This window comes from Manacus candei, unplaced genomic scaffold (assembly GCF_025592945.1).
Source record: "Manacus candei isolate 608988 ecotype Guabito, Panama unplaced genomic scaffold, ASM2559294v1 h1tg000013l, whole genome shotgun sequence".
Lineage (NCBI taxonomy): Eukaryota > Metazoa > Chordata > Aves > Passeriformes > Pipridae > Manacus > Manacus candei.
Genome location: NW_026138061.1, coordinates 10307089 through 10331762, shown reverse-complemented (window position 1 = coordinate 10331762; position 24674 = coordinate 10307089). Strand labels below are relative to the sequence as shown.

Here is a 24674-nt window from a genome sequence, read left to right as displayed (position 1 = left end):
AGGGATGGGGCAACCACAGCTTCTCTGGGCAACCTGTGCCAGGGCCTCACCACCCTCACAGTAAAAAATTTGTTCCTAATATCTAACCTAAATCTCTACTCTTTTAGTCCAAAATCATTCCCCCCTTTCCTATCACTGTCTGCCCATGTGAAAGGTCCCTGTCCCTCCTTTTGTAAGCTCCCCCTTATGTATTGAAAAGTGCTATAAGATCTCCCTGGAGCCTTCCCTTCTCCAGGCTGAACCTCAGCTCTCAGCCTGTCTTCACAGGAAAGATGTTCCAGTCCTTGGATCATCTTTGTGGCCTCCTCTGGACCCACTCTAATAAGTCCAATATATATATTTATATATAAATAATATAATATTTGTATACTTTTATATATATTGATACATTGTTGTTATTGTTGTTATTCCAATATATATAGTCTTATGGTATAGAAAAGATTTTATATTCTCTTTAAACTGATTCCCTGAACTACCTGTTCCCATTGTTTACAATTACCTATTGACCTGGGAAAACAAAACATAAATAAAAGTGATTTCAAAGGTATGGCAGGAAAGAGGTGGATAGACAGTTCTCTGTGGAAAAGTATTTGACTGTGATTGTGTTGACACTAATCAGGAGCATGAGAAATGGCTGACAAAAGCTGGGTATTTTCATGACTTTGAGACGTGTATTGGGTGAATATTTTTCAACATTTCAGTCATATTTAATTCTTTCTTCTTGAACAACCTCAAGGACCAGACATGTGGTCCTGGAGGAGTGTTAATATGGGAATCACACATAACACAGTAAGATATGAGACAGTGTGCCTCACATTTTGTCCCTGGCACTCTCCTGTGGTGGGACCTTTGTGTGATTAAAGTCACTTCATTGTTCTGAGCTCTGGATTCCCTTTCCTTCACAGCATTTCAGGTTTGAGGTGTTTCTGTGTAGGAGCTGTCCTTTCTGAAAATTTTGGGCAGCATCCCAATGTCAGCTGGGCCTTCATAACTCCCTTCCAACCAAACTGGGAGTAGAGTGATATTCTATATTTTCTTAAGTTTTTCTGACTTTCATGCAGGAGAAAGATAAAAAACCAGAGAGTTGTCCTAGATAAGGGAAAGGCTCAGGTCATCTATTCTGCTTGTCTTCTTGTCTAGTCAGCCAGAAAAAAGTGGCTCGAACCCAGACACAGTATATTGGGTCTTTTGTCGATCATGCAGGTAGGGAATAGGAGAGAGGAAGGATATTTAGGATGTGCAGAGACTGAGGCAGAATTATTGCTGAGGGACCATGTGCAAGTGTTGAAAAAACCCAGAGGATCTGTCTTTGCTAGTTCTGTGGCTTCCAAAATTATGCCTTTCCTTGTGATAATTTTTTCCTGGTCCTTTTGATTTTCAGATGTCCTGTGTCCAAATGTCCACGTGGAAGGAGATCGATTCAAACACACCAGTGGGGGGACTGATGAGATTCCAGGTAAACAGACAATCTCTTCTGCTGTATCTCTGGGAACTGAAATAGTATAACTGTATGTTTCTGGTGAGTTTTAATGTCCATTTATTTTATCTGTGATTGTTGTGGGAAAGCCGAGCACAACGGATGAACCACTGAAGAAATGCTTATGTGTAGATAGATAGATAGACAGATTTATATAGATATATAGATATAGGTATAAAAGAATCTTTTTCATGAACACTGCTGAAAGATCAAGAGAAAAGCCAGTCTGGTGACATCTCTGCTTTTTTTTGGGAGCTCTGATATATCTTTTCAACCAGTTGAAGGGCTCAATCTGTCAGATATATGCATGGACTGTTCCTCTTTTCCAGCCCCCCAAGACTGAGTTGTTGGCAGAGAAAACATGCCCATCAAGGATGTATTGGGAATATCTGTGACTGACCCAAGAACTTAAGTCATTGCAGTGGCTCTTCTGCAACTTGATTAGGAGTAGAAATGGTCAATGTTTGACAGCTTTGCTACTCGTAGTTTTTTCACTGGGGGATTTTTGCTGCCTGCACAGAATATCAGCTCCAATTGTGCTGTCTGTAGGCAACTTATTTTGGCTGCAGCATGATTACATCAAAGCCTGTGATAATGTTGGGTGGTAACATCTTTTCTGGTCATGAAGACCAAGCTCATAATCCCGAAACACCTATTTTGAACTGCTGTCTATTGATAGGTCTTGAATTAACCTGTCCTGACAGTCCTCCTGTCCTTGGGCTGGGCAAACTTCAGAGCTGTTCAACAGTAACCCTACTGATTCTGAATGAACCTATTTCCAGTGGAAGTGCTGCTCAAAATCAGTAGAAGGATTGTGTCCCTTCTCAGATGATCATCTTCTATGTGATTCTTTTCAGAAGAACGGAGTTGGAAATGGCTGTCTGCATGTAGTTCGTGTTTATCTGAATTTTGAGTCAAGTGCTAATTAATAGACTTCATCTGACTTCAAAAATATATCTCCTGTTGAGCAATATAAAGGACAAGAATCCCAATTCAGACCTGTCACAAAGGTTTTGAGTAGAGTGAGGTGTAGATGCTTATATGCAGTAATATTTATATATCTCTGTGTGTGTATATATATACATACACACACAGAGTTAGGTTCTTTCATAATGTTTTTGAGTTATTTTTCCTTTTATCTTCAAATCCCACTTACCTCCTATAAAACAAGTCAATATTCAGCATTTTAACTTAAAAATGACTTTTCAGTCTTAGATCTGTATGTTAGTTAGGTTGGAAGGGTCCCATGGAAATCATTTTGTCCAACTTCCTACTCAAAGCAGTGTCTTCCCTGAAGATAGGTCCACTTTGAAGTCAGATCAGGTATAGTTGAGTTTCGTGTATCTTCAAAGAGGGATAATCCACAGGTCCTCTGGACAACGTCTCCAATTCTGTCAATATCACACTGATTAATTTTTTTTTCCTATAATAGGAATTTCCCTAAGTAGAATTTCATTTATTGCAACATATCTGGTTAGGCTGATAGCTTAGGACTGTCATTTATTTGACCTAAGGAACCTCTGTTTACTGTAAAGTGTAAATGTTCACCATACCATACAGTGGTTTAACAACAGGACAGTTACACTATTTGATTAAAAATGATTATTCCATCAGTACGGAGTATTTATAGAAGGCTCCTTATTGCTTCTACATGGTGAGAAAATTATTTTTTCTGTTCCTATTCCTGGTGGTTAGGAAAATATTTGCCTCTTCCCCGGAAAAAAACAGAATGGATATTCTGGATCTGCTAAGGGTTATGGTACTGCTGGAGATGGTTACTATAGGACCAAAATGCTGTTCCACTCCTTATGTGCTCCTTAATTACTCTGTAGCATTTTCTGAAGACTCTGGGTTCCTGGGTCCAATTCCGACAGAAAATCATTGCCTCCTTTTAGCTAAACTGGAAAATATGCAGCACTGAGGGGGAGGCTCTTCCTCTGCTACCCAGGTCCTCATATACACAAGGATTTGAAAGTAACACCTGTACCTTGTGCTCCAGTTGGAACCAGAATTGATCTTTGCCCAGCAGGCTCCTATTTTTACAGTAGAAGCAAAAATAGAAGTTAAAACATAAAATGAGCTATAAAAGGAGAAACTTTGTGACATGGAGGGGAACAGTGGCGTGACTGAGGTTGAAGATGTATGGTAGTTCATTAGGTCAGAGGCTGAGAGCGGAGGTGAGGGTAGTGAGGGGGGCTCCATCCATAATCAAATAACTGCAACAAAAAACCACATCTGATCTGGAGGAGAGCCAACACTCTAAACTGATATTTTCCTTTTAAACGACAGATGATTATTTTTCTTTAGACAAACAGGACTAGGTAAATCTCACCTATCTGAGCTCCAGCAAGCATTTGTTGAGTAGTGTATTGAAAGTCACTGCTAAAGAGAAAAAGGGTAGAGATTAACAAATGTAAAGTGAGACGGAAACTGGCTGCCAGGGAGACAATTATGAAGTTTCTAGGAAAGGGAGTAACAAGTCAGAGGGCAGGTAGTGGTGAACTTCATCAGAATCTAGTTTTAAGTCTAATCTCTCCTGTGAGTTTCCACTCTACAGAACGGAATCAAATATCCTTGAAGGAGGAGCTGATTGTCCCCCAAACCAGGTAGTTTTCCCAATTGACTTGGGACTATTAGTCTAAAAGGCCTTTTATGGTAGGTATGGATCAATAACAGGACTATAAAATCATACTGTGGAAACTGATGGTGTTTCAGTAGATGTTTGTACATCACAGTGCTGTACAGCTGGGGAGAAGGCAAAGGTCATTATTGGCTGGGCAAAGTAGGGAAGAATTCATGAGACTGGGCAGGCCTTTGGTTACAGCTTATCTAGAAAAGGGTCCTCCGATGCCTCCTTAGCTCAGGAAAGATGGATTTGGCCTTGAGGAGCTATTAGTGTGTTCAGGAGACAGAGACAGGTGAATAAAAATCTGGGTTTGGCTAATCTTGCAGTGTGCAGGTGGGAAGGGGAGATACTAATGCTTTCGTAAATAGACCAGGGAACAGCAGGAGGGAGATAGGGGAATCACTCAAGCTAAAGGACAAAGGCAATAATAAGAAATAGCTATCAGCTATTTAAGAGACACATTCAAGACATTAGAAGAAGATTTCAAACTGTCAGAGATATGAAGTACTGGGACTAGAGGTGAAGTTGTACTAATGGAGACAAATAAACAGCAGTGGATAGTCATGAGTCCTCTCGTAGCCAAGGTTTGTACTCTATGACTCTCTGGTATCAAGGCTTTTAAAGAAAAAATCACTAGCTGACAAGGCTTTTAAAGAAAAAATCACTAGCTGAGGCATTCTGGAAGGGCTGCTACAGTGAAATCAGACTGCATGAGGCAAGAATATATAGGCAGCTTTACTACTGATACAAATTTTGGCAGTGAAGTGAAACAGCATCTGCTTAACAGTACATAACATGAATTCAGAAAGTAATATTCCTAGATGAATTATCACACAGGGAATTTTGAAAGAAAGCAAGAAATCTTGGTTAGAATATCAGTATAAACACTATTTCTTTTCCATGAAATCTGATATTTTAAAGCAATGCTTAATGATGGTTTAAGAAAAGTTCTTAGAGCATTCTTGTGGGTGCTACATTTGTTTTTTATTGGGTGTTTTTTTTGTTTGTTTTTTTTTTTTTAAGAGAAATGAAGACAAAAGAGGATTTAACTCATCTACCCTAAAGTATTCAATATAAAACCCCACTTATAATACTTAATATCTCATATTATGTGGAATTGTCATTTTCATTCCATCAGCATTTAACAGAGGATCGCGACCAGGCAGGAAAACACAATGATAACCTTTTGCACCCTGAAGATGTGCCCGCTGTGTATTTTTATGAACAGTAATATGGCATCAAAACAACACATGAAAGTTATTCAGAATGAATTATACTTCTTGAGGTTTTAGAACTTCCCATTTGAATGATTTGTATTTTAAACTAGACCTGCAGGACATGGGATTTGGTTGCAGAAATCTGGATGATCCCTAAAATTAAGAATGACCTGAGCTCTAGTCCTGAGCATTACTTACCAGAGGAGATAATACTCCTCAACAGATACTGACTGTTGCTTTCAGGGGGAATCTGCCACAGAAGTAAACAAAGTCTGCAGTGATTTCCACAGAGTTCTAGAAAAATAAACCCTGGAGAGGGACAATTCCAATCACTACATAGCATTATCCATCCCACACTGAATAGTGTTAATGGGGTAAGGGAGGAACATGAAAGCCCTGACTTTAACTCCTAAGTAGTCACACAGGCTTTGTGTGTGAAGAACAGCAGAAATTGCTTTATGGGTTGTACCACAGATTGACCTCAGCCTCCAACTCTCTTCCCCATCTCTGAAACCTCCATGTGCAAATGAGCAAAATGCCAAAATGTTTATGAACTCTATGTTTTTCTGTAACTCTGTAAAGGGTGTTGGGGCATTTTATGATGAAGGCACTGGCTGTAAAACTAGTACCCTCCAATTATAGACTGCAGTGGCTGTGTTTAACTGTCAGTGTGTCTCCAGTATCCTGTGGTTTGCAGCACGGGCTTCACATTCCAGAAATGCTGGAGACTCACTAGCTAATTACAACATCCCTGGGACTATTTATATTTGCCCACTAAAACACGTGGTAGTATAGAAAACTGGAGTGTTCAGGCTGCTGAACCCGCAGAATGAGCACATCAGACCACTGTCCTCCTGGGGAAAAAAAAGGTGCATTTGTGGTGCCTGTATGACAGGCACTTTGCCCTGTCTTTGCACTTGGCAGTCACCTTGGGAAGCCCCAGAGAGGCCAATGGATAGTCCATGAATAGCTGCAGAGATTTGTAACATATCCCTGTCTTTGGACAGTGGATGCACAGACACAGTGGTCACCATCAAAGGCTGCACATGTGCAGTGATGGTGGAGCTGGTTATTCGTGCAGACACCAGCCACTCTCCTCTCCATCCTTGGAGTTAGACACACACAGGCAGGACTGGAAGCAGCTGTGACATTTATGGGAGGTGAGGCTGAAGGATAAAGTTTGGCTATGCCATGGCACAGTAACTTGCTCTCGCGTTTTTCAGTGACCCATCACTAGGCAATTATAATGGGATAGGACTCATGGCTTCTTATTTCCTCCTCCCCCCACACTTGCTTTAGGAAGTCCCTCAGATAATTTGAAACTGGGCTGAGATGAATTTGAAACTGGGTTCCTGAGATACATCTGGGTGTAGCTGCTGTATCTTGTAAGAAGCAAATAGGGAAAGCAGTAGCTGACCTCTACCTCTAGTCACAACAGTTATTTGAGTCTCCTGTGAGCTGGAGAAAATGGTTGGACTTGTGCTGTGAGGTGGATTTGTCCTCTGGGCTGGAAGATGCAGTGCAGGTGACCGTATCAAGTACCTTTTGGTTTGTATTTTGGGATCTGATGTACAAGTCTTATGAAAAGCAGCTGAGGGAGCTGGAGTTGTTTAGCCTGGAGAAAAGGAGGCTCAGGAGGGACCTTATTGCTCTCTACAAATACCTGAGAGGAGGTTGTAGCGAGGTGGGTGTCAGTCTCTCATTCCAGATAACAAGTGACAGGGCTAGAGGAAATGGGCCTCAAGTTATGCAAGGGGAAGTTTAGTTTGGATATCAGGGAAAATGTGTCCACTGAAAGGATGGCCAGGCATTGGAACAGGCTGCCCAGGGAACTGGTGGAATCACCATCCCTGGAAGGATTTTAAAGACATGTAGATGTAGCACCTGGGGAACAGGGTTTAGTGATGAACCTGGCAGTGTTGGATTAATGTTTGGACTTGATGATCTTAGAGATCTTTTCCAGCCTTAAGTATTCTGTGATTCTATGATTCTACTGTACAATAGTTAGTCTCAACACTATAACCTAGATCACTCCACTTAAAAGGTCTTTGAAGTTTTTCAGAGCTTGACAAATGGTTCACTGGTGTTCAAGGACATGTTAATACCCAGTAACACCAAGAAAAACAGTTTAAACAGGCAAATAATTACCAATAAGTCATCTGTGACTTCTAAGCATAGCCACTGTAGTCCTGTGGGTTGTCTCTAACATGTGCATTAGATGTGCACTGGGGTATGTCCAGTGTCCAGATTCCCCAGTTATCCAGCATGGAGACCCTGGTTTCTTTTGGGCTTGTGTGCCAAGGAATTTTCTTTCTATAGCAAGTAAAGAACTGGGGAATGAAATTGTACAGTCAACCCAAGAGGGAGTGGGGAGTCACCAAAGTGTACATCTGGATTAGGAGCCTGGAAATACTAGAGCATCCTGCAAAGTGTGCATAGCCATGCTGTCACCAATAGAGCTGCGGTTTGTTCTCTGATTTAAAAAAACCATGTTTTAAGTGAATCCTTTTCTTAACATGGTCAGAGAGGTAGCTATTACCTGAGATCGTGAATCTCAGTGGACTTCTGACACTGTGAATGACCTAGGCATCAGGTCTGTGCTGGAGCAGGCAATCTGGCTGAGCTGCTCAAAGGCATCAGGAAATATGGAGAATGAATGCTGAAATTACTTAAAAAGGTGCTACTGCAGGAAGTAAACTGGTAACAGCTGAGTAGTCCCTGTGAAAGGCCTTCCCTGGTCTGAGTGTCAGCAGTGACAAATTCTGACTTCTGCATTCACACGAAAAGTTTAACAAGGGTTAACCCTGCACAGGAATGTGCACATGAATTATTCAGATCTACCTGCACATTAAACAAAATAAAAATAAATCTGTCCCTAAAAGCCTTTTTTTTTTTTAACAAACAGTATTTACTTTCTCCAAGAAGTTACACAAGCCAAGTCTTTTTCTTATTCCAGTGTATTTAAAGTTGATGAAAAGAAAATAATCTAAATTTTGACTGTTCATAGCACAAGAGTCAACCAGTCCTTTGGCTATAAAAAGACTAATAGATTGTCTATCCATGAGATACTTTCAGGTATTTCTTAGTCCAAATAATTTAGCTTAATTCTACTTTAGAAACCATTCAATGGATTTTTCATCAGTGTAAGCTTTTGATGATGGTACACATGATGAGAAGAAGGAATATATAGAATCTTAATAAACTGTTCCCAATGCTTAGAGTTAAATTAGTCTGTCTGATATGAATGCGCTCTGATGAGAGCTGTGGCCAGGTTTTGGGATATTGGTAGGTCTTATCTGTTTTGTACTGATTGACTGACATAAGCAACCACTAAAGTTTTATAAAGAGCAGTCCCTACACGCTTTCCTAATAGGCCTTGTTCATCACACCTAAACTTAATGGGAATATTTTTATTTTCATGAATAGCTTATTGGTGCAGTTTTCCCATAGCCCAGACAGCATGACAAGGAGAATCTAGCAGGTCTTAGTAAGAAGTTTTTCCTCAAATATCTTTTCTTACACTAAAAATAATACTAGTTTCTTGTTTGAGCAAGAAGTAAGAATTGTTGCTAGTTATACTGACTTCATCAGTCCTTCCACTCTGGGCTCCTAAACACTTACCTGCTGTCATTTGTCTCAGCTATATGTGTACTGTCCTCTTGGGTGTTACCAATAAAACCTATATTCAAAGAGGTGTGGAGTCCTGCCCTTCCCAAGGCTATTTCAATGTGCCCTTTTGTGGCTTTCTGGAGGAACACAGAGCACTTTGACACCTGAGGAACTCAAAAGAGGCCTTTAAAATAAAGGAACTAGTTAAAACCAGAACCTAATAAAAACAGTCCTGGTAAATTTGGCTAGTGCAAGCCTATCTGGCATGCAAGGATATCAAAGGAATAATGAACTCCTGTTTAATCTTGTAAATCACTGGAGCAGGAAAGGAGCTGAAAGAAGGCTCATGGCACCAAGCCAAGTGTCCATCACTGAGAAAATGGAGATGACTTCAACACACACAAAAAAAAAGACTTTCAATAATGAGGGGAAGAGTTCTGTGTCAAAACCAGCTTTCAGTGTCGTTCAATATGCCACTTGCAACTGCTCAAAAACTGAGAGGTAAAAGAGTAAAAGAGAACAAGGGGACTGATGCAGATAAACAGAACAATGCATCACATAAAGTGGTGTGTTATTAACATGAGATCAGGTGTTGAAAGGTGCTGCCTCAGACACATGAATTTACTTCCTGTTTTTACAGCAGTCTGGGGGATAGATTACAACAGCCTTTATACCAGGTGTGACGGCTAGAAATGTGTATTTACTTACTTGCTTCCATTTTTTTCTTTTCTCTCATACTGTATCTTTGGTCATATTGTCTTACTGGTTTATGTCCATTTTATCTTTCCTGAAAGGCCATCTTTCCTTTCCTGTGCAAGGGTACCAAGTGCTGTATTTGTCCCATCTGTTTTCAGCTGAAGCTTTAGACTGATGGTTCTGAAACAGTGGCCCCATACTTCACTCCAGTGGCTGCCTGCTCACCTGCCTCACTGCCTCTGGAAGCTTGCTCCTTTTTGAAGTATAACTCTATTATATATCTCAAATAAGGTTTCTGCTCCTCATAATCCCAAATGTTGACTGGTGCTTGAGCTGAGATCAACCTCTTTTTGTGGTCTGTGTGGGACTCTTGTGGTTTGCTTCTTTGCTGGGGCCAAGGAAAAGTTTAAATTGTGTCTTCCAGTGTCGTGAGCAGAGAAAGAAAACTAGGCCAACAGCCTAAATGATGGTATCATGGACTGGGGGTAAATCTGATTTATAATTTTTATAAAATTGAGACTGTCTAAAATAAGATGCTCTAAGCCACCTTATTGAATGAGACCTAGAAGATAATAACAAATGCTGGAAGATACTCCTTCATGTTGGTGTAAGACCTGTCCCATGTGCTTTAGCAAGGCCTCATTATTAGCTTAAGCTCTTAGCTACTCTCCTTACTGAAATCTGGGGATCTGGTGAGAAGAAAGGTCAACATGAAGTGCTACTTAAATCCCAGCTGTAACATCAGTGGACACAAAGGGTAACTGATTAATGGCAAGAATCTCTTTAAAACACTCTTGAGGTCTTTAATCTATAGGCTTTGGAAAGTTTTTTAGTTCCAAAATTCCCTTGCAAGCTTCTTGTAAAATTTAGGAAACTAATTTTTTTTAATGACTTGTACAACCCCTTTAGCCCCCACTTCACTGCTTCATGCAGGGCTTGTGGGCAGCCAATAAATCTCTGGTTTGTTCCTCCAGAGGTTCATTTCTTAATGCTTTGGGTATAAGTCAGATAACCACTGATGGCTGATGGTGATGAATCAAACTGCTGGGAGTGCTGAATATGGGGTGAATTATCCATGCAAAAATAAGCTGCTCCTTCTTCTTTCTGTCTTTGCTGGAGAGTTGGAATACAGTGGAATAAACAGTCCAAGAAGACAGAACTCTTATCTTTTGTAAGTCTTTGGAAATTATTTCTTCTGACAACCAGAGAGAGTTGGAAAAAACTTATTCCAGCCAGCTACTTTCTTTCAAATTCTTTTTTTACAAACATTTGCAATGAGACAGGTCTAAACAGTACCTGAGCTGCAAGACTCATCTACCTGGACTTGTGCAAAGCATTTGACACTACACTGCATGATATACTTGTGTCTAAATTGGAGCAACATGGATTTAACAGATGGATTTGGATAAGGAATTGGCTGGATGGTTGCACTCAAATCATTGTGGTCAATGGCTTGATGTCCAAGTGGAAACCAGTGGCGAGTGATGTCCCTCCGGGGTTGGTATTGGGACAGATGCTGTTTGACATTTTTTTTGTGACTCAGACAGTGGGATTGAGTGCAACCTCAGCACTTTTGCCGACCACACCAAGCTATGGGGTGCAGCTGACACGGTGGAGGGAAGGGATGGCACCCAGAAGGACCTTGACTTGAGAAGTGGGCCTTTGTGAACATCAGAAAGGCCAACAAGGCCAAGTACAAGGTGCTGCATGTGAGTCAGAGCAACTCCAAGATCAAATACAGGCTGGGTAGAGAATGTATTGAGAACAGCCCTGAGAAGAAGGACTTGGGTTTGCGGGTGGGTGAGAAGCTCAACATGTCTGGGCAATGTGCACTTGCAGCCCAGAAAGCCAACCACATCCTGGGCTGCATCCAAAGCAGTGTGGACAGCAGGCCAAGGGAGGTGATTCTGCTCCTCTTCTCTGCCCCTGTGAGACCACACCTGGAGTGCTGTATCCAACTCTGGGTTCCCCAACATAAAAAGGACATGGAGCTTTTGGAGAAAGTCCAGTGGAAACCACAAAGATGATCAGAGGGCTGAAGCACCTCTCCTATGGAGACAGGTTGAGAGACTGGGGATGTTTGCACCTCACCCCCTCCAAAATACTACTTCCTGTTGCCAAGTGCAACTATGGTTGGGGCAATGATTTACTGGTATGGATGTGGGTAATTTTGTTGTGGTAGAAGAGCCTTGGAAATGAACACTTCAGTGAGCTCTCAAAAATATTCCTAAAATCTGATACTCTCTCAGCTCTTGACATGATTTCCTTTCCTGTGGAGGAAGAAATGTCAGGAACTGCAAAAATACTGTAGCAGATGATGGCTACCATAACAATAACAGCAACACATGATGAATAAAGTAGTAGGTCTCTCCTTTAGGATTTGGACACTTTTACTTCTATCCCAGCCCTGAATTGAGACACATCTTGCCTGTCCAGAAATAGCTGTTTTCAGCCTAGAGCACTGTGGAAGATAAGGACACCAAATGTTTAGATACAAATGTTTAGAAGAAAAATAACCCTCATCTACACTCTCATTTCACATAACTAATTTTCAGACATATCTCATTAAATACACTATGTAAGCTTAGAATATGGCATGTAATATTTTTTTTCTCTGATTTTTAGAGTATAATTTAGCACAAAAAGTAACTAAGATAGGTAAGAAAAATTAGGGCTCTCTATAGTGGTGATAACCTTGCAGACCATACTGGAGGAATTAAAAGGGACATTGAGGATCTAGTGAGCATATGGGCTCTTCTTTGTGGACACAGGCAATCCATAGAAGCTTAACTTTCAAGACTGTAGAAATATTAGGCAAGAAAATTGACAAGATCATGTATTTGCTGAAAGACTCCCAAGTGATATTGTTTCCATAGGAATTTATACACTTCTCTGGTCTACAATAAAGTTTATTACCATTGGCTATCCTCTAGTAAAAGTAACGTGCTATTTTATCACAGTCTATAGAGACTGCTGTTTTCAGAAGTCTCAGAGAACCAGTAGATTATCACAACCTCCCCGATCTTGTCTGTTTGTGATCCCTCATCAATGCATTAACAAGGTTGATAATTCAGCTGAGAGTTTGAGCAAGACCAAAGTAAGGAGCATTTCCTGAAAAAGCTACTTTGTTTGATATTAGTGCTTTTGTCTGGTAGTCTTCCATAATGAATATATTCTGGACACCACACTTGAGGCTGTGATGTCCAGTGCCTTTTCTGATTCCTTTCTCACCCGCTTTCCACACTCCTTTCCAGATTGTTGTCTCACCAAAACCTTTCACAATTAGAAGTAGTCCAGTGGTTCCCCCTGTGAGTGTTATCTTGGGATACTTGGGGATGCAAAGCAGGAGCCTTTTACCAGAAAACTTCTTTGGGCATAATAAGAAGTCACTGGCTCTGTCCTACTTTGAGAAGTCTTTCCAAATGTGCTCACTGCTGTGTTTTCTGGCTATTAAAACTTACCTTTGTTGCTTTGTTTTTCTGGGTTTGAGTGCTGTCTAAATTTTGTGAGTTTTTGCCCCTGAACACAGGACAGTCCGGAAATTCTCAACATCCACAACAGCTGCCACCACTCTGCCTGTATCAGATCCTTAATGGAGCCAGGCAGAAAACCATCTCATACTCAGGGCAGCCAAGCATGGCCCCTTTAGTCTGGTCTTCAGATAATTATCTTGCAACAAAGGTTATAGGACCACAGAACGAGTACAGAGCTGTTTGATCATCCTTTGGCCATGCATTAGGGTGTTGCGTGCAGCATGGACATCTGTCCTGCTAAAGAGAATCTGGCTGCATATTACAGTTTGATGATGTATAAATTGTCCAGTGCCAAGTTTTGCCATCTTCTCCCTGTATCAGGAAGATCTGGGTGTGTTTTCTTATTCTGGAAAACAGGCTGCTTCCTGTAAGGGGGTTATAACTTATGGGTAACGAGACATTCGGCTGATTTGATCAGCAGAGCAGTGCATAAGAAATTACTTTTCTAGTCAAGTATGCTGTTACAAATCTGAGCTTCTCTTTCAGCTCACTATTTTAGTTTTAATATGGACTAGGGTCTGCTGCTTTTCAGGAGATGTAATCATGTTAGAGGGTTTCAGTGGCCCCATATTGTTTCAGAAGTTCTAATGAAGTAAGATGCTTATGATCAAAGACAGTCTTATTAAATGCCATGTTTATGTCATTACTGATTAAACAGTTTATAAGCCAGTTGGGAAACCACACCTGTCCTGGTACACAAACCTTTTAAATCAAAGCAACTGAGAACAGGAAAGTCCCACCCTTTCACCCTGTGCTTGAGCAAGGTGCAATAGTAACCTTTGTCCATGAAAATTTAGGCAGGTGTGTTCTTTCCCATTTACTTGTAGACAGGACTGGGAAGTTATGTATGGGATCTCTTTCCATATGTCACTGACAATGTGGTGCTTCCTTGGTGGTAGAAAAAAAAAGAACAGCCCCTGTTTTGACTGTAAGTCCAGTACGAAAATGCTATATGACACATTAAACTGTTTGGGGAAAGTCCTCAGTAAGCAACTTTCAATGCACTGTTAGTGGAAAAACACTGCCAGGGAAACATCCTGTTCAAGTGCTGGAGAAATGATTACAGCATTGTTTATTTTTTACATTATTATTGTGGTTCAAGGTTTAAATTCTGAAAGCTTCGTGCTGTCTCCCTCACAATCCCAGTTCCAGTCCTAAAGTCAAGGGAACATACTCCATCCAAATTGCTTCCAAGCACATGAAATAAACAAAATGCTAGTAGTAATAGTAGTACTAACAGTAGTAATACTACTAGTGGTGGTAACAGTAACAATGTACTTTCTTGTCCTTCAGCTGAAATAGTCTTAGAGATTACTTTAAGTCACAAATTCATTTTGGAGGTTTTCCTAGGTATTTTTTCCCAGTTCCACCTGGGCAATCTGGCTTGACTACTTTCTCAGCTCAAATAACAATATTTTGGGTTTGTTTGTTTCTTCTCTTGAAGAGATTTTGAAAATCATAGCTGATTAATCAAGCTGATAGCTGAATTTAAAAATCTGTGACTTTATTCAATCCTGATGGCAAATGAGAAAATATAAATATAAATTATGTGTGATTAGTTAACATTTTTGTCCTCTTCTGCTTCACTCATTGCACAAAATGGAGAGCATTCCCTACAAACAGAATATGTCTCACACAACTTCAGTACTCTGAGAATTCCTGACAGTATGAGCTCCCTTTCTGCTGAACAGGAGTTAGGCCCTGCCTAGTAGGGGTTCAGCTGTCCTTAGATCAGAGACAGTTGTGATGAGTCGTCTTCTTAAAGACCCCTATATTTCTCTGCTGACTCAAAAGGGAACAGAAGAAACTTGCATACACCAGATGTCTCCTTTTCAGACAGCTAAAACTGAGATGCATCTCATCCTTGACAGAGTTCTCAATTTTTTAGTGCATGGCCTGATGACAAGTTTTCTGTAATGCTACTGAAATCCTCCAACAACCAAAGTGTCCATTACCTCCAGGGGCTTTGGTTTGCAATGGAGTATCCAGCAGTGGAGGTTATCTCACCAGCTGTAGACCTTTACTAGGTGAGGTTTAGTGTGCAACTGGAGCATCCCAAGCTTTCTTTACGTCAAGGAAGAGAAAAATAAGCTTTTGACATCTGTTTTAGTATGAAATTAATCTTTCCCTAGAAGCACCTGTGCCAAACTGTATGAGAGACTCTGTTATCGTCCTGTCTAGAGAGCTGACATGTAGTCAGATGAACCCCACGTGAAGTGCTCTGTAACCAAAGAATCATAGCATGGTTTGGGTTGAAGGGGACCCCAAAGATCATCTAGTTCCAATCCCTCTGCTGTGGGCAGGGACACCTTTCACTAGATCAGGTTGCCCAAAGCCCCATTCTTCCTCTGAGCATAGTGGAGGCATTATCTAAATTTGACACCGAGCAAATTGCTAGTGTGATTAAATCAGATCCTTTCACTGGTTTTGGGTGTGAACTCTGAGACATCTGAAGTCTTATCATTCAAATGGACCTACATGATATTTTTCAAAGAACAACCCTCATGTGTAATTTAATGAAAAAATACATAAAAGAATTTGCAATTTGCCTATCCATAGCCTGAATGAGGAAAATCCTATTATGATTTAATTGTGTGCTTTATCAATCTTGAATGTAAATGAGATTAAGTTGTGAGTGTGACTTATTTTCATTACAGCAAGTTCTGTTTGCAAAATAGTTTGCTTATGCTTTATAGTGTTATTTAGGCTTTTGAAACTGTATTTTGAGAGGAAATCTCAGGGAATAAAAAAAAAAGAAGAGATGGATTGAATCTGACTCTTAACTCATTTCCATTGAAAAAACATGTTAATGTGCACGCCTTCGGAGTTGCTCATGATGTGAACATTTGCTTGAGTTGCCAGAGAAAATGGGAGCAACTTTGGGTCTGAGCTAATGATGGGAAGACTCAGCAAGATGTTCTTGTCTCACTGTATCTTGCTCTTGTGTATTTTTAGCAATAGGGATTCTCAAGCTCAGTGAGATGAGCAATACTTCACAGCTTGAGGCTTCTGGTGACCTGACATAATGATGTCACTTGGGCAGTGTTTCAGGCTTCACCATCCACAGCTCATCTCCTGTGAATGGTTAACAATTTCCCTTCCCAGTCAGTGTGGTCTCTTTGTGCCAGCAACACTCAATTGCCTTCCTCACATTCCTGGGGTTGGGGCAGATGAGGGATATGTACTGCATGGCAGAATAAACTGTGGGATGGCTTATAGGGACAGGTCATACTGTGTTTTGTGATAGCCAGGAGGGAGCTTTCAAGTTCTAGTAGGGTCCATTTAGCATGATTTATAGCTGCAGTTGTGGCTGGTTGCAGTTTGTCAGAAAGGTGTATCACTGGAGTTGCTGCAGAGGTGATTATGAGGTGGAGCCATGAGGCCCTGGAGCATCCTAACTACTTTATTTGCCTTCCAGAATGTCCAGTAATAGCTGAAAATAGAGTGGACAGGAGGGAAAAGCTGTTGACAGCCAGGAAAGTTACTGTAATACTAAAGGCCTCAACTTGGCACCAGGCAACCATTTCTCTCTTTGCAAACAATTAAGATTATATTTCCACAGAGAAAACTATTTCTTTAGAAAAAAGTCCAGAAAATGAAGAAAGCTTTATATTTTATTTGCTGTCTGCTATCTTGATTAGCCTAGAGACTAACCTGTGCAGGGTTTTGCACCTATTTATTTATATTAATGTGAAGAATTATATAATTAGGTGGGTGCCTTTTTGTGTTCCAGCTGTTTTCAGCTTCTGCAGTGCCTTTTAGCCTGAAAGGCTTATGAGGGCAACTAAGAAATCCAAGACTCATCAGGCCTAAGTTCATCACACAAAAATATTTATCTACCCTAGAAAAGTTTCAAGAGCTCACCAACTGAACAAAGTTAAAAGAACTGCCATAGTTTAAAACCAATTTATCAAAATAAGTTACTCTTATGTCACCAGGTTTATGTACTGGAATTACAAAGACAGGAGTTAATGTGTGTTATCATTCATGTGTGAGGGGAAGACGAGTTTGGAATAGCCCAAATAAAAGAAAGTCATGTATTCTCTGTTTGGTTTCTCACAGCCTGCCTTTTACAGTGCCTTTGCCTGTAACTCCACAGTGTTTTTGGTTCTGGGAGTGGCTGTTCATTTGGATTTGAACCCTGTGGAGCCAATTTGGAGCTAAAAGTAGGAAGTTTGCATCCGCACAGTACTGCACCTCCAGGAACTGGATGCATTCCTGACCATGGCACCATTGCATTCCCACTGTCCCCAGCAGGGTGTAGCAGCTGGGACTTCATGTCCGAAAACCATGGGTTAGTTGTGGCTGGGATCATATTGATGCTGGAGCTGAGTAGACTCACTAGTGTGGTTTATGATTGAGCTAATAATATCTTGTTAGAACAAAGTCAGAAGCTTCAGACAAATATCTTCTGTCAAAATTAATAGCTCATAATAATGAGAGGTTGATTGGACTAAGTTATGTTAAAATGATATGAAAAACGTATGTAGTCAAGTTTCTTGGGCAAGTGGTTTTCGATAAAGACACAGACCTATTAGAATGGATCCAGAAGAGATCCATAGAAATGATGAGAATGCTGGAACACCTCTGCCATGAAGAAATTCTGAGTTGGGGATTCTTAGCCTGGAGAAGCGAAGGCTTGTGGAGGACCTTCTCATGGCTTTTCCCTGTATGAAAGGGTCTTGTAAGAAAGAGAGAGATACCTTTTATCAAGGTCTGTATTGACACAACAAGAGACTACAGTTTTAAACTGAAAGAAGGTAGATTTAGATTGGAGAGAAAGAATTAAATTTTACAATGAAGGTGCAGAAGCACTGGTACATATTGCCCAGAGAAGCTGTGCATGCCCCATCCTTTGGAGTGTCCAAGGACAGGTTGGATGGGGCTTTAAGCAACGTGGTCTAGTGGAAGGTGTCCTGTTCATGGCAGGGATATTGGCATTAGATGATCTTCGAAGGCTCCTTCCCACCCAAAACATTTTGTGCTTCTATGATTGTACAATTAAGTGTTTCATTCTGCACCTGTGTGTTTTTCTACATGAGGGTTAGTGAATTATACAGTATTTTCAGAATGTTGTGGCAATGCAAACATTAACTACTGATTTCTGGAGAACTCTGCCCCGGGCCTGTTACAACTTGAGTTTATGCTTGGTTTTGAGTTTTGGACTAAGCAGATTAGACTATGTCAGAATTTTGTTATGGTTTTTCCCAACAAGAACAAGCCTGGTTTCTGAAGTGCTGTTTGTGGTCTAAGATAACAACCTAAATACAGTTGAAGGCATGTTCCACTACCTGATCAATGTCTTGTATTCGTACGTCTGTTACGGACAGGATTTGACCTGATGGATTCGTTCAGTGTGAAGCAGATTTTTGGAATGAAAGAAAACGGAATTCAGAGTGCTTATGTACGACTTGGAAGCTTTCCTGTTGTTCAGAAAACTGAGTGAGTAGCCTGTTTTTTTCACTTGATCTTCATTTTAACCTCTGCTTTGCACTATTTGGTTCCTCTAGCTTACCCTTGTAGGAGTTATCTGATGCCTACACATATATTGCTGCTTTGGAGCCTCTGCACCAACTATAGGCTCAATCCTGGTAGAGTATGAGCTAGGTTTGGTGTATCTCAATGATTCTGAGGAGCAATATCAAGAAATTCACTAAAGAACTTAGTGCTTAATAGCTTCTAAAAGGAATTTTTCGTGGTGCTCCCATTGGGATAGAAATTTGCTAAATACAAGAGGCCAGTTCCTGATAAATGTTGTTACCAGTTAGCTAATAGGGGTTTTGGCCTTGTAAAAGAATGAGCAATTTTTAATCCTGTGTCAATGTGGATTCAGTCCTCAGAGCCCCTTATGACCTAAGGCTGCCAGTTGTGTCATAGTCTATCACAACAGTTTCCCTTCAGGTTGTAACTTGAGCCCTGCTAACATTAGTCTTGAAAAGAGTGAGTGCATAATTTCACTGAGTAACCATGAGCCATAGATAGTATTGTCATCATTAACACTTTTGCAGTAAATTTCTCTGGGCTGGTTTGAACTTTAGCTTAAAAAATCAATAGTAATTCTTTGCCTTCTTATGGAGAAGGGCAGTTATTTTTTATTCTGTTTTTAGCTTTTTTTACTCATCTCACTGTATATTTCAATAAAAGGCCTGGGACTTACATTTTCTTGATTTCATAATATTTTTTTCGTCCTGGAGTCAGCCTGGATTGATTTGCTCTTTTCCTCTCCTCTTTCTCCATATAAACACACAGTTAAAAAAAAAAAAAGTAATAATATGATATACTGAAAGGAAAACTGTTTACTCCAAAGTCCATAAATGATATCAAGTCTAAGGGTAAGTAAACTCATGATCTGTGATCTGATTCTACCCAGCTAACTAAAGGCATCTTGGTCTTAATATATACATAACTGGTCTGTGTGTAGGTAGAAATAAACCTATTTCACTTGTCTCACAGCAATCTCTTGGTTCTGCGTGATACTATGACAAGTAGGACCAGTGCAATCGCTGGAGTATAAGCAGGAACTATTAAGTATGAGTTGATAATCTTCATATCAGGCAACTCAGTCACCACCGCTGTGATGTGATGTCTAATCCTAGTTTCCATAATTCAGCAGACAGAAATGGGGTGAATGAAAATCTGAAGAGCTGTGAAGCAAGTCTAACAGTGAGAAATTCAAGAAGTGCAGTACAGACAAGTAAAATTAAGAAGCGGTTAACAACTGAAGTGATTGTTCTCTGTAAGAACCTCTGGGAAATCAAAGTTTAGTAAAGGGTTTTTGGCTAAGGAGAGTGGTAGACTGAAAGTCCGTGGTTACTTGTTAATGGCATCAAAAAGCAGCAGGGAAGAAAGACCTACTTTTCATTATGAATGTAATTAACCACTTAAAAAAGTTATCACAGATTACAGAGAGTCGTCCGTTTGAATTTCTTTTTCAAATTAAGGGTTGAAGCACTTTGTTGTTGTTTCTATTGTTGTTTTCCCAGAAAGACTGAGGGAGTGAAGCCAGACCAACCAGCTATGACAGCTTTCCGTCTGCTCAGATTACACCCATTTATTTGTTGTTGCTGTTGTCTTTAAAACAAGTAGAATATTTTATTGTCCAGGACAATAAGAAGTAAAACATCCTTAATTAGTAGATTGAAATGACTAAGCTTCCTTCTGAATGATTCTGAAACATGGAATTAAAGAAAGGCTTTTATGTTTTCGGCCTTTTGTATTGTAACTTCCACACTCCTCTGGTTTGGGAACAAACCCAAATGGATATAACACCATGGAAGGTGTTTGCATATTTAGTTCCTTTTAGCCTTTGTATGCCAGGACTCTGAGACACTGCATATAGAGTCATTGCTCACAGAAAATAAAATCTTGTAAAGCTGCACAAAACCCATAACTGGAATAATAAACCAAACAAAAACATCTGTCCTATCTCGCAGATAACCCCAAGCAATGTTTAGCAACCAATAGCAACATCTCATAATTAGATACAAAATCATTAACTGAGTAATATATGTAATTCACTTTATTATCTGCTTAAAGGATTTGTATCCTTCTGTATTAGCAACAGTACTTTTACAAAGTGCCAGCTTAGCTGTCTGGGAAATGTGCCTACTCATCTTCCAATCTGTAACCTAAAACTATGAACTTCTTCCTCTTTTTGGTGAGGCATCATCTGTGAGCAGGCAAATGCAACAGACAGAAGCTTGGATGCAGTCAATGACCTGATCACTGAGAGACAGGTCTCTGTAGCTGGCTGAGGGCTGGTCCCGAAATCTGGCTGGTGCTTCTCCCCACTCCTCGTGTAGCTGGGACTGTCCTACTGTTTGTTTACAGCTCCTCAGAGGATCTTCTGGCCAAAATTGTGCCTCAGATGTATGGTTTTGAGTGCTCAGGCTTGTTTCTCATTACTGTTGTGTTTAATGCCAAGATTTTGTCTCACTGTCTTGTTCTGTGTGTCCGAGTCCTGACTCCAGGGCCTTCCTCCTGGCCATGTCCATCCCTCAGTTTTCTCTTGCCTGCTCTGGTTCCAGCCTGACTTGATCATGGTCTCAGTTATCTTGGCTACCACTTCACAGAACTACCTGATTCTTGGTCAAGCTTCTAGTCATGATCTGTTTACTCTTTATATTGGTGCATTGTTGTCTTCCCTGGTTTCTGAGTCTTGGGCGTATACCTTGGTGTGTTTTTCTGGAGTTTCTGTTTCCTGACATCAGCTTTGACTTCAGTCACCTGCCTTTGCCCTGGTCTCATCATCTGTCTCCTTCCCAGAGAAGAAATTGTCCAAAAAGCTACAGGAGCCTCCTACACTGAACAAAAAACCTGCTGAAAGCATTCTTGTTCCTTATTTCTTCCCAAACATATATTTCATACAAGGAACAGCAGAGACAACTCAGATTGTTCAGCCTAGAGGACAGAAAGCTCAGGGAGGGAGAATCTTATCCATGTGTTTAGATACCTGATAGAGGAGAAGCAAAGAAGATGGAGCCAGGATCTCCTTAGTCATATTCATTGACAGACAGAGAAGGAATGGGAATAAATTAAATCCATGAATTCTAGACAGAAGAAAAACCTTCTTTAGCTTAGATGATCTCAAGAGGTCCCTCATTATCTCTTATTTATAACAAGGTAAAGGAGATTAGGCATGACTGAGATGGAATGACTGAAGGCTTTTTTGGTCTTTTAGAGAGTAAAGGACTGAAGGGAGAGCTGAGAAACATAGAACAGATTGCAGCAAAGGGAGGAGAACAAATTGTTCACATGGCTCCTGTGGAAAAAAAAGTTGTTTTGGGAAAATTAAACTATAGCAAGTGAGATTTAGGATAGGTTTGGGGTTATTTGGTGTTTTGGTTTTTTTGTTTTTGTTTTTTTTCAGCATGTAGGACAGTGAAAGACAGGAAGAAATTACCTAGAGAGGTTGTATCTATTCCTTCACTGAGGTTTCTGAGGTAGAAGCCAGAAAGATGTCTGCCAAGGATGTATGGGTGAGGTTGATTGTGTTGTGAAAATCCTTCTCGTTATTAAAATTTTTTCTTTGTAGAAGTTGTGATTCGACTGACCTTGTAGTTGAGTTAATTGACTCTTAGACTAACCTGCAGCATTGGGGGATTTTTTGTCTTGGAGTTTTATGAGGCCCTCTTCTGCAATCTATCCTGTTGTCAGAATTATAGACCAAGGAGCTGGCAAAGTGCTCCCTGTAGGTACCAAGCATCCAGCAAACCTCCGTAGTATGGATCATCAGTCCAAGTCAGCCTTACGTGAAAGAAGAAAATAAAATATTTCTGGGGACAGCAATTCTTGCCCTTGGATCTCTAAGTAAAGCTGAACTTCTAGATGGAGATCACTTTTTAGTGAGGAAATAAGTGAAAACTCCTAAACAAAGTTTTTATTATATATGTAGCAGTGCATCTCTGTGAAAGAAGTAGGGACCAACAGCTTCAGAAAAAGCTTTTATTACATCTTCAGAGCAATGAGGGTGTCTTCAGATTTGCTTTTGGCATTAAACCTTTTTCTGTTTGGAACTTGCAGCCAGTTCCTTGGTCGCTTTAAAAATCAGTTGAGGGTGGCAGGTAATAGGTCATTATAGCTTTCTGTCGGTTTAAATCTACCTGATGGGCTGTTTGTCAGCCCTGTGTGATGAGGTGTGGCCAGACTCACAGGGATATTTAGGTACCTAACTCCCAGTTATTTCTGTGGGCACTAAGCATTAAGCACCTGAAAACCCTTTCTGAAATTAAGCTTGCATAATGGTATTCCTGTTCCCAGCTCAGAGATGTCCAGAATCATAAAATCATTAAGGTTGGAAAATACCTGTAAGATCATTGAATACAACTGTTATCCTACACTGCCATTTTCACTGCTAAACCATGTCCCCAAGTGCCATATCCACACTTTTTTTTGAGCATTTTCAGGGATGGTGAATCTACCACTTCCCTGGGCAGCCCGTTCCAACGCCTGACCACCTTTTTGGTAAATAATTTTTTCTTAATATCTGGTCTAAGGTGATCCTCTTTCCAGGTCCTACTTCTGTTCACCTCCAGATGCTGCTTCTGGCCCTTCCTGTAGATGGGTATCACATTTGTTAACCTCCCGTCAACTCAGACCTCCTTGGTAAAATAACCAGTACCAAAAAATAAGACAACCTTGTCTGCTTTCCTAAGGGAAGGATTTTGTAAAGGAGCTATTGGGACTCTGGTTCAGTTTTCTTTGGGAAGAAGTTGGAAGAATTCAGAGAGTACCTTTTTCCCCAGGAGGAAAAACCAACTTATACAGCAAAAAACACAGCAATGGATGAAGCCACAGTGTTCTGAATTTATAACTTGACTAAAAAGATAGGGAATTCAAAGCACAGATTAAAATATAATCTAGTATTTTGGCATTAGGAAAGATCAGCTCTCAACCTTTGCTGTAATTGCAAACCAGACTATTCTGGAAATTTTGAGGACTTTTTGCTTTTAACATGATTAAAGACCTCTAGTTTTATGTGCCTTTGACTGTGCCAGTTTCTGCATAGTGATGGATTATGTCACCTATTTGTTAAAAGAATCTGTCTTCATAGTTTGCTCTTCATTAATTGCTGCTGTTGTGTTTTGTTTCCTGATGAATGCTTGTGCCTGACTGCTCAGATATGCCAAAGCAAAGACATGATATTTAGGAAGGGTTTATTTAGGAATGATCAGAGAAGCAGGCTGGCTTGGGCATGAAGAACCATGTTAACTGGGACTCTTCAGGTGAGAAAAGAGATGGCTTAGAGGTATTATAAACAAAGTCTGAAAAATCATGAATGCTATAAAAAATAAAACAAGAAGAGGTTCATTGTGTTGTCCCTGATAAGATCTGAGTTAGGTCCTGAACAAACAGGAGGAGGCTCCTTATACAATGGGTAGCAGAGTGTGATTCCTTGCCAAAGGATGTTGAGAATGTCATAAGTTTACCTGAGTTCAAGGGGAAGATGAAGAAGTCCGTATAAGATAAATCCACAGAAATTTATTAATATAGAAATTGTTTTTGTCTCTGAATTTGACTCCCAGATCCCTAAAACTGGGGGTAGGAGAGAGATATATTTGTTCTATTCATTCTTGTTCTTAGGCATCCAGTAATGGTTAGTGACAAAAAAAAAAAAAAAAAAAGATGATGCTGTATTAGTGATCCCTTCTGTCCACCCCTGCATCCCCATGTTATGGTACGTTTTTATGTTGGAGTAGAGTCAAACAGTGTTTGATTTGGATGTGATATCATACCAAGTAAATTTCTGGCTAATGTGTTTGCAATGTTTGATTTGAGAAGATTCTCCTGTTCTCACAGGCCATCAGCCAAGGAACATCTTCTTGGAAAGACATCAGTTGTAGTGCCTGTTTTGGGGCAAATATTACAATGTTTGTTGCTATAACTCTGTACTTTTATAGAGGATTTCAGATGTTCCTGCCCCTTCTCAGAAGTCACTGGTCTTCAGCACACCTGAAGAAGAACAGAATTATTTACAGATTGTATGAACAGAAGCATCAAGTAAAAAACAACCTTTT

The 24674-nt window shown here is 40.3% G+C and overlaps 1 protein-coding gene across 1 annotated transcript in view; it reads left to right on the top strand.

The window, feature by feature from the left end:
* COL22A1 (collagen type XXII alpha 1 chain) overlaps positions 1-24674 on the top strand; it is a 196044-nt gene that overhangs the window by 40869 nt on the left and 130501 nt on the right. The window contains exons 3-4 of the mRNA XM_051778556.1: positions 1382-1456; positions 18489-18600. Of these exons, the coding sequence (XP_051634516.1) occupies positions 1382-1456; positions 18489-18600 (187 nt within the window). The remainder of the gene's footprint in view (positions 1-1381; positions 1457-18488; positions 18601-24674) is intronic.